Genomic DNA, 9,407 nt, shown 5'->3' on the forward strand with positions numbered 1-9,407 from the left:
GTGAATTCAAAGGTGAATGAAGGTATGGTATCTTACCAGCATCAGCAGAAGCAAAACTGGCATAAAGATGTGCCAGGAGTTTCACGGATGATTTCTGGTACAGCCCCACTACAGTGTCGTTCAGTGGATCCTTGTTCTTCTCCAGCCAGCCGATGATGTTGTAGTCCACAATTCCAGCATAGTGCACCAGGGAGAAGTGAGCCTCGGGTTTGCCTTTGACTGGTTTAGGTTTCTGGAAGGCGTTGCTCTTGCCAAGGTGCTGGTCGTACAGCTTGTTCTTGAAAGAAGTGTCTGAGGCCTTGGGGAACATGCACTCCTCTTCAAGGATGGAGAATATTCCCATAGGCTAGTGGAAATTAAGATTCAAGCATTAGAAAGAAAATAGCGAGAGACCAAGCATGGTGCAAAGATTATTATGTTTTTACACACCTTTTCAATAAGCTCAATGCAAGCAGCCAAGTCCATACCGAAGTCAATGAACTCCCAAATAATCCCTTCTTTCTTGTACTCTTCTTGCTCCAGTACAAACATGTGATGATTGAAGAACTGTTGCAGTTTTTCATTGGTAAAGTTGATGCACAGCTGCTCCAAGCTATTGAACTAAATACATGTATAAAATAGATGAATATCTTCAGTAACAATAATAAAACATGTGACAGGTAGTAAAATATATATATATATAAACAGATGATAAATTAAACTTACATCAAAGATCTCAAATCCTGCAATATCCAGGACTCCAATGTAGAATTGTCTTGCCTGCTTTGTATCCAGCATCTGGTTGATACGGACAACCATCCACAAGAACAGTTTCTCATAGACAGATTTAGACAAAGCGCCAACAGCGTTATTGACCTAAAAAAAAAATAAAAGATTAATTGTTAAATTAAAATATTATTGAGTTCAATTTTGTACAATGTTCATGGAGGTTGAGAGCAAACACATTACCTGGGGGACAGTCTGCCCCTTGGTCACAAACTCATTCCCCACTTTCACTCTTGGGTAGCACAAGGCTTTCAGCAAGTCAGCTGAGTTCAGTCCCAACAGATAACTGACTTTATCAGCCACTGAAACCAAACACAAGATGTTATATTTTCTGTACTTTGCGGTTTCAATCCTAAATCAATCAATTGATCAATCAATCTTTATTTTATATAGCGCCTTTCATAGTGGACCACAAAGCGCTTTACAAGATGCAGTAAAAACAAGAAAATCTATAATACTTCAAATATAGAGAATGCATAATACATGATATACAGTAAAAAAAAAAAAAGCATAATAAATTAAATAAGTGGAAATATATTGTAATCTATAAATTGATGGAATAGTTACATCTCATTGCCTTGAAATGTATAACACATTGTCTTACCCAAATATGCTACATGTATAAAGCAGAAACAGCAGTGCTTTCTTTAATATTGTGCTCACAACATAAGAAGTCGTTATTTTGAATATGTTAATAACACAATAATGCCTATTCAGTTATATGAAAATAAAAACGAATTAAGATAGTTATGATAAGAATAGTAAATGCTTATGAGTATGATTTAAAACACACGTATTGCCTGTGCTTGTAAATCAAAGTTACCTTCAGTGCCGTCTGGCTCAGCCTGCTCCTCACGTTGCTTCTGCTTGAACTTCATGTTACCGTAGTGCATCACCGCACCAGTTAGCTTGTAGATGCCCATTTTCTCTTCATTGGTGAACCCAAGAATGTCAATGGCAGACTGGATAATAAAAACAACATTAGGCACATATAAAAGGTAATGAAATCATTAAACAAAGCTAATCAATGAAACTTACATCTGTGGCATCCAACTCCTCCTTGTCGTCAATGCTGGCGACGGTGATCTGCCCTTGACTGACCATAGGGAAATCATAGGGGTTGGTGGTAATGAGAAGCATGTCTGGAAGGAAGAACAGCAACAAACACATAATATAATTTTTTTTTAGCTAGACAGATGAATCAACCAGTTAGCAAAATTATTTAGTTTCACCTACCAATAAGTTCTGGTTTGTGGTTGGTCATGATCTGATAGAAGATATGGTAGCTCCTTTCTTCTTTCAACTGAAATGTTACTCTGGATTTTTCCAGTAAGTCTGTGATGAATAAGTATTACAGTCAGAATTTTAAATGTCTATAAACAAGACAAAGATGTGAAATACTGCAGTAGAAAAAATTAATTTACATGTCTCAATATCGGCAGAAGCCAGTTTTCCTGTCGTTCCGAAGTGGATTCTGATAAATTTTCCCTTAATTAAAATAAAATGAAATCACATAAATATGCTAATACACTGTTAATGGTTTTATAAAGTCCAAACATGGGGTAATATAATGGAAACAAAAGCGTTTTCACTTACAAAGCGAGACGAATTGTCATTTCTCACAGTTTTGGCGTTACCAAAAGCCTCCAGCAGAGGGTTAGCTGAAATGATCTGATCCTCCAGGGTTCCCTATATAAGACACAGTCCTAGAGTTAGTTAATGGAACTGGAGCCAGTTGAATGTTCTGTACTATTTGACAATAGTTTCCAACCTGGATTTTTCCAGGAGTCGCCTCTTTCTTCTTGTCACCAGACACTGCGATTGTCGCAAAGTACTGGATGACACGTTTGGTGTTCACAGTCTTTCCTGCACCAGATTCTCCACTGAATGCAAGAGAAAAACATGTTAAGATTATATTTCTGGAGAGTTTTATTTTTTAATAAAGTTTCTAATTATAGCATATACTTACGTGATCAGGACTGACTGGTTTTCACGATCTGTAAAGGTAATTATTTTAAGAATTTGATTAAAGATTGTTTCTAAGTTAGTATCTAGTTTACTTGATAATAATGTGTAACAAGTCAAATGTGGGGTCAATGTTTTTCTTTCTTCTGTCATGAAATTGTCATTTACAAAAACAATGCTCTTCATAAATCATTCCGTTTAGGATATACAAGATCCATTACCTCAACAAAGGCATAGGTATAGAAACAGATGGAAATAACTGCATGTATTTATCTTAGACAAAACTATGCTTGTTTTTGAAATACTTACCAGTAAGCATGAACTGATAGGCATTGTCAGAGACAGAGAAGATGTGTGGTGGAGCCTCCATACGCTTCTTGCCTCTGTATGCATTAACTACGGACTGGTCATACACTGGAAGCCACTTGTATGGATTCACAGTAGCGCAAAACAGCCCAGAGTAAGTCTGAAATTGTACAATGGAATATTAAATACAGTTCATTCATAAGAAAATAGTCTTTTGATTGTATTTATTTATTTAGTTTGAACTCTCTTACGTAGATCATCCATGCGGCATAACGCTCTTTGAGGTTATACAGCACAGTTGGTTCACTGAGGTGGGTCATCATGGCCATGTCCTCAATTTTATCATACTTGGGAGGGTTCATAGGGAAGACCTGGTCCTCCTTAACAGTGATGGTCTGAAAAACAAAAAAGGACAAACTTAAAAAATCGGAGAAACTTGATGTGTAACTGGGGAACCTGTCTATAAGGAAGGAAAGTGCAGGCGAAAAGGTGGTTCTTACAATGTTTAACCATTTAAATGTGTTTCATAGCAAGGGATTATAGTCACTGCTACTGAGTATATTGGGCTATAGTCTCACTAATATGCAATTTACATGGTGGTTTTTAAACAAAATGTTAATGTTAGAAAACTAGTTAATAAAAAACAAAGTAGGCACATCAAAAACTGCATGGACATCAAAAGATAAGGTTATCCAGGTAATTGGAACATTTCTCTAGCATAAGGAAATTACCCAATTAATACAGGTTATCCTTTAGTAGTAACAGAAATGTGACTTACTTGTCCATCCAGAGTTTTCACCGTGGCTTTGCCACCTTCTTTACTCTGGAGAACACCTTTTACGTAGAGCTCTTTAGGTTCTGCTACGTAGCACGCAGTTTTTGCATCAAAGGGTTTGCTTTGAGCCTCAATTCTTTCCTTCTCGGGTTTCCGGAGGTAGATGGCCGCCGCCCCATATATCTCCATCTCTGCGTCCGTACTCATGATGACGGTTTACTGTGGGAATACACAATGAAGACAGCTGATGCTCCACTCCAGGTTTTAATAGTCCTGGCTGATGCATTTGGTGCTCTCTGCTTGATCTCAGCGTCTCTTCATGGGTTGGAGTCTGAATGTGTGTGCCATGGTGGAGACACTTCAAACGGGTTGCTTGTCCTATTCCTGGCTGTGGTGGGGTGAGGTGTCCCCTGTCACATTGTTGTTTTATTTAATTATAGTTTAGCAGGAATGAGGCAAACAAATATCAATGCATGTATATTTGTTTCTGGCCCTAAGGAGATTGGTAGGCCAATCAATCAATGAATTGTTTAACACTAGAACTGCCATGCGGGTCATTGTGACCCATTTTGCATTTAAAATGTTAATTATTCTTCAGTTGTAAATCATATGTGTATGTCTGTTTTTGACTTTTCCTAAATGCATGAATTAAATATCCAGAATTGCAAAAATTATAAAGTTATAAACATTTCTACCTAGAACCGCCACGCGAGTCAATGTGACCCATGCATTACATTACTTGTCTTTTTTTTACTATAACGTAAGATATTCTATTATTTTTGTAAATGCAGCAAACAAGACACGCCTCCTCCTCCTAGCACATGTGCTTTTTCATTTCAAGCCTTTGTTTGTAGACTGACTACGAGACAGAGATTGCTATGGATTGTGGATTTGTCAAGATGTCAACTCAGTGAAAGCCTAGCTGCTTATTTTTCAATGTACCTGGGAGACAGCAATCCTTCCTTTTGTTCCACAAATGCAACTGGGAATATATCAGAAGGAAATATTTAATCTTGAAAGTAGTCATTTTCATTGGAATATGGCAAGCTGCATTGAGATGCACACAGCAAACTGAAATGACAGGTAGGATGACAATATATGTGCCTAATGTGAAATGTATTTTATATATTTCTTTTTTAATTACTTTTAGAAAAAGTTTCAGTGTTACAGGTTTGTATGTACTAGTTTACATGTGTTTACACAGTAGTGTTCAATGGAACTGCGTCTGTGTTTACAACACAGCTCCTGGATGCAGGCACAGTCAGCTGGCAGACGCGTACGCTCCTCCATAGAGTACAATGCAGCCCTCATACCGGAAGTAGTGTTATATTTTATTTTTATGTAGTATTAGAAACAATGACTTCGGTTTTATAGTTTTGTGTGTACATATACCCTTTTACACCTGTACACGGGTCTATGTACACACCCATTTCTTTTGAATGTGTATTTTATTATATTTGTTCACTGTTTGTAGTCATGCTCTATATGCAGTCATTTTATAAATAAAGCCTTTTATGTTTAATTTTTTATTTAAATACAGATTTTCTGTGATGCAAATGTTAGATATGATGTTCATGAATAAAACTTTTCTGTTGTAGCCGATAGTATATCTTTCATTTTCATAATGAAGCAGTTTAAAAAAGTATGGGTCAAAGTGACCCGCTTGGCAGTACTAGTGTTGATTTGGTTTCAGTTATCCAGGCGGATATATGATGCAGCAACTAGCCTTTGTGCTCAGTCTTGTAGCGGCTGGGGCTTAGTAAGGAAGCTATGGTGACGGCCAAAAGTTAAACATTATTGTTATTAGTTGTTTGACTCCATTTATTTAGCTTTCTTTGTTGTTTGAAATCAAATACATACAGTAATAGCATCGATGTTTCAGTGGTTGTCTTTTGTCTGATTACACAGCACTATAGCCTATTCAATACAGTCTTTAGTACCTGATTATTGTCGACAGTACCTGGCTTTTTGATTAGAGTTCATGAATTCAATTTGTTCTTAGATTTAACCACATATCTGATTTACTTTGAATTGGTAATGTAAAAAAAACAAATAGGGGAGACCGAGGCTAGTTGAGATACGGGGTAAGTTGAGATACCACCCATAACTTCCTGTCACATGATGCCATGCTTCCTTGACAACAGTTGTAGTAGCATAGCTATGTGATTAGCCCAGCCCCTGTGTGTGGAAGCTCTGAAGGTATGTCATTTCAAGATGTCAAACTTGTATTGTTTTTTTTTTTGCCCTACAAATATAACTAAAATTGTGGGGGAGGGTGTCAGGGGTGACATTGTTAGTGGGGTTCTTTTCCTGTGCTATTGTTGTTTTTGTTAGTATTTTATTTGTCTCATTAAATTAATGAATTTTTACCACACCTGAAAAATGACTACTGTGATTTTTAAACAGTAATTAGTATATTTTAATGACTGGAATCAGCTGGCTTCATTAAACAAAGCCAAAAAGCAGATGGAGGCTGGGTAAGAGGAGGCAAACTCTGGACTTACAGCAGGGACCTCATGGACTGAGGTAAGATATAAACCCCTTCCTTGTCGATCATTAGACATATTTTTTATTGATTGACAAATTAGATACTAGCAATTCGACTGCTGATTTGATCTGGTATTGTAAGTGCCTAAAATATGCTTGATGTTTCCGTTATTTGAACTAAACAGTTAAGGTGGGTTCCCTGCCACGACAACCACTTTAATTGAGTGCATCAATTCCTCTCGTCAAATACAAAATGAACCCCCTATAAATATTCCTTACCTTCCTTGACAACAAGTGCAGGGAAATGGTGATTATAATAGTCCACAGCACTGCAAAACAAAAGAGAGAAAAACAACTTATTCTCCCTGCTGTGTTTTTAATCTTGCATAAATGCTGTACGATTTCATCCCCAGCTCTGCTCTTTAGTGCAGCTATAAGTAGAGTGAGCAAACCAGGGGGCTGAGAGTTCTGCTCCTCTGGAGAGTTCTGCTGTGCTGCTCATGAACTTTGAAGTTTTCAACTGGTCATCTAATTGCATACTAATCAGTGACGCACACTCGCTCTACATTTAAGTATGAATACTGTGGTAAACATAAACAATAATCATAATACACTGACGGTTTTTATTTGATTTCCCTGTAAATATTGCCATTTTGAAAATATCATGCAAAAAAATACATTTCTGTCCTTTGCTCGAGATTTAAAAACCTAAACCAATGAGGGGTCTATAATGCATCGGCATTCAAACCATGAAGCCACCATGCTTGGGTTATTAGTCTTAATCCCATAGACAGGGTAAACTCACACACCAAGGTCAGAAAAATAACCTAGTAGCAGCAAAACACAAGTGAAAGCATATGAATTCATGATACTGTAATATTAATTGTCATTGTACATAAACAAAAGTATTTCATTACCTGTCAGACTGTAAGCCTGTTTTATCATTGTTAGATATCCACAGTGTAATTAAGAAATGGAGATGGTTTAACAAAGCTAATTACAGATACAGAGCACAGAAATAAATGTCTAACAAAGCCTACTTATATAAGAATACTTTTTATCCTAGAACAGAGATTAACTTAACAATTATAACTGTGTAGTTTGAACAGGAAAAAACTATTCAAGTCTATACTACAGACGATCTCTTAAGACTATGATGTCTATACACTTAAAGGTACAGTTATTGACATGTAATGAAATAGGCCTACTTCTGTGTATGCACCATGAAAAATAATATTGCCTATCATACTTTTGGGTGCTTTCACCTGTTTAGAAAATGCAGCAGTGAATTCAACAAAGGAAATTCCCAGTTTTTCAATCTGCAAATCTGGTACCTATAGGGCTAATGACACAGTGATGTAACATAGTGGGATTTATGTGCTGAATGCGTTGCAAAGCACTTTGATAAAAGCGCTATATAAAAACAAATAAATACATAAATAAATCTGTTGTAATTTTACATATGTGTGATCTGCACTTTAAAATATATTTCTAATAAAACATATCCTGTGTGCTACGAACAGAGTTTAAACAACTTATTTTGGGTAACGAGTTGCTTTTATAAAATATAGTTTGTGCTATAAATATACTGATTATGAATTGTATATGTCTGTGTTGTTATTTATATCAGTTGTAATCTTGCCACTTCAAATCCATTCCACTGCAGGACTTAAGTTTTAACAAGACATCTCCTAAAAGGTCAATTAAATAAGGACAAGTCTGGCTGAAACAAAGTCTGGCTATGAATAAAACGCTCTGCAAAATTATTGCATTCTTTTTATATATATATATATATATACACACAGCTTGTTGAATAAAGTTATATGTTGTTAGAAATGCGTTCATTATTTGATATGTATTCATTTTTATTTAATCTATGTTTTTTATGACAGATAATTATTCCTGAATATTAACATTTTTCCTATATATTTAACGCAACTGTATTATGATGTAGTATTGCTTCTTAAAGCAAATTAATACTCCTATAGACCAATTTCAAAACCAGAATTTTTTAAAGATTATTTTTTTATAAGTAGGCAATATATTTAATCCGTAAATTACTAAATGTCATTGCTTATTTGATTATTTGTGACTTTGGTCAACCACAAAAAAAGTTTGCTCTTTATACCATAACATTTGTTTCTAAAGAAAATAGGTATTTTTTATTTAGTATTTAGTTTAGACATATTGTTATAAGCTAAACAGTGTCTACCCTTTGCATGCTATCACTAATAGCATCATGTTCTGTAAATATATCTTATACAAGCACTATTTCATCGTTTACAGTGCACTTTCTAATATTACAGAAATAACTTGGGAAAAATCATAAAAAAACACTGCACTGTAAAAACTTGTATACATTTCAAGCACATGTTTTGATTTACTTTTTAGATAAGAAATACAATGCGTAATCGGTGTGTCGTATAAAAGCATGTACACATTCAGCTTCCTAGCACTAGAACGAAAGCTTCTAACTCCTCCAAGGGCATTGACCAGGGATCATCTTGCAGTTGTCGGTGGGCTTCTGTTCAGTGCAGCATTTTATCTGGTGAAGCGTATGCATGTCAATCAATAGGCGAAAAGTACTCAATGCACACTCATCAGTGTTGCGTTTTGCATATGCCCTGGAACTTCCCTCAAAATATTATGTTCACCCCTTCTACCTGCAGCTTCAACACCAGGATTTAGTGTTCCAAACAGTGCCATCATTACAGTCTCTTGAGTGCCAGGTGGTGCTAGAGAAGGAGAAGCGGCTGCCTCAGGTGAAGGGTGCAGGGACTGATGCAGGTGAAGTGGCTGGCATCTTTGTAAGAGCTGCCACAGGATTGCTTCTTCTCCCACAGGATCTCCTACGCCCTCTTCATGCACTCGGTCTTGGCACTTTGCTGGCATCCTCCTCACTGTCACAGCTGCTAGAAGATTCATCTTCGCAAACCCAGTCTGCTTCAGAGCCAGACCCGTCATTGTCCGTCTCTGCTGCATCAGAATCGCTGTTTGGTAAACTTTGCAGTGATTCCAACACTGCTTTGCTGTCATGCATCTTCCAAAGCACTTGAGGAATGCAGACTGATAAAATCAACAGACAGCCGGGGCTCCGTGAGCTGTCAAG

The 9,407-nt window shown here is 36.6% G+C and overlaps 1 protein-coding gene across 1 annotated transcript in view; it reads right to left on the minus strand.

The window, feature by feature from the left end:
* LOC121306030 (myosin heavy chain, fast skeletal muscle-like) overlaps positions 1 to 6,627 on the minus strand; it is a 30,794-nt gene extending 24,167 nt beyond the window's left edge. Inside the window, exons 1-15 of the mRNA XM_041237753.1 lie at positions 6,578 to 6,627; positions 3,815 to 4,030; positions 3,288 to 3,431; positions 3,040 to 3,196; positions 2,735 to 2,762; positions 2,537 to 2,648; positions 2,362 to 2,454; positions 2,190 to 2,253; positions 2,002 to 2,100; positions 1,804 to 1,907; positions 1,589 to 1,727; positions 949 to 1,067; positions 706 to 855; positions 430 to 600; positions 37 to 346 (exon numbers count right to left, since the gene is read on the minus strand). Coding sequence (XP_041093687.1) covers positions 37 to 346; positions 430 to 600; positions 706 to 855; positions 949 to 1,067; positions 1,589 to 1,727; positions 1,804 to 1,907; positions 2,002 to 2,100; positions 2,190 to 2,253; positions 2,362 to 2,454; positions 2,537 to 2,648; positions 2,735 to 2,762; positions 3,040 to 3,196; positions 3,288 to 3,431; positions 3,815 to 4,018 — 1,894 coding nt within the window. The 5' untranslated portion in view covers positions 4,019 to 4,030; positions 6,578 to 6,627. The remainder of the gene's footprint in view (positions 1 to 36; positions 347 to 429; positions 601 to 705; positions 856 to 948; positions 1,068 to 1,588; positions 1,728 to 1,803; positions 1,908 to 2,001; positions 2,101 to 2,189; positions 2,254 to 2,361; positions 2,455 to 2,536; positions 2,649 to 2,734; positions 2,763 to 3,039; positions 3,197 to 3,287; positions 3,432 to 3,814; positions 4,031 to 6,577) is intronic.
* Positions 6,628 to 9,407: the final 2,780 nt, after the last annotated feature.

Source organism: Polyodon spathula, chromosome 45 (genome assembly GCF_017654505.1).
Source record: "Polyodon spathula isolate WHYD16114869_AA chromosome 45, ASM1765450v1, whole genome shotgun sequence".
Taxonomy (NCBI): Eukaryota; Metazoa; Chordata; class Actinopteri; order Acipenseriformes; family Polyodontidae; genus Polyodon; species Polyodon spathula.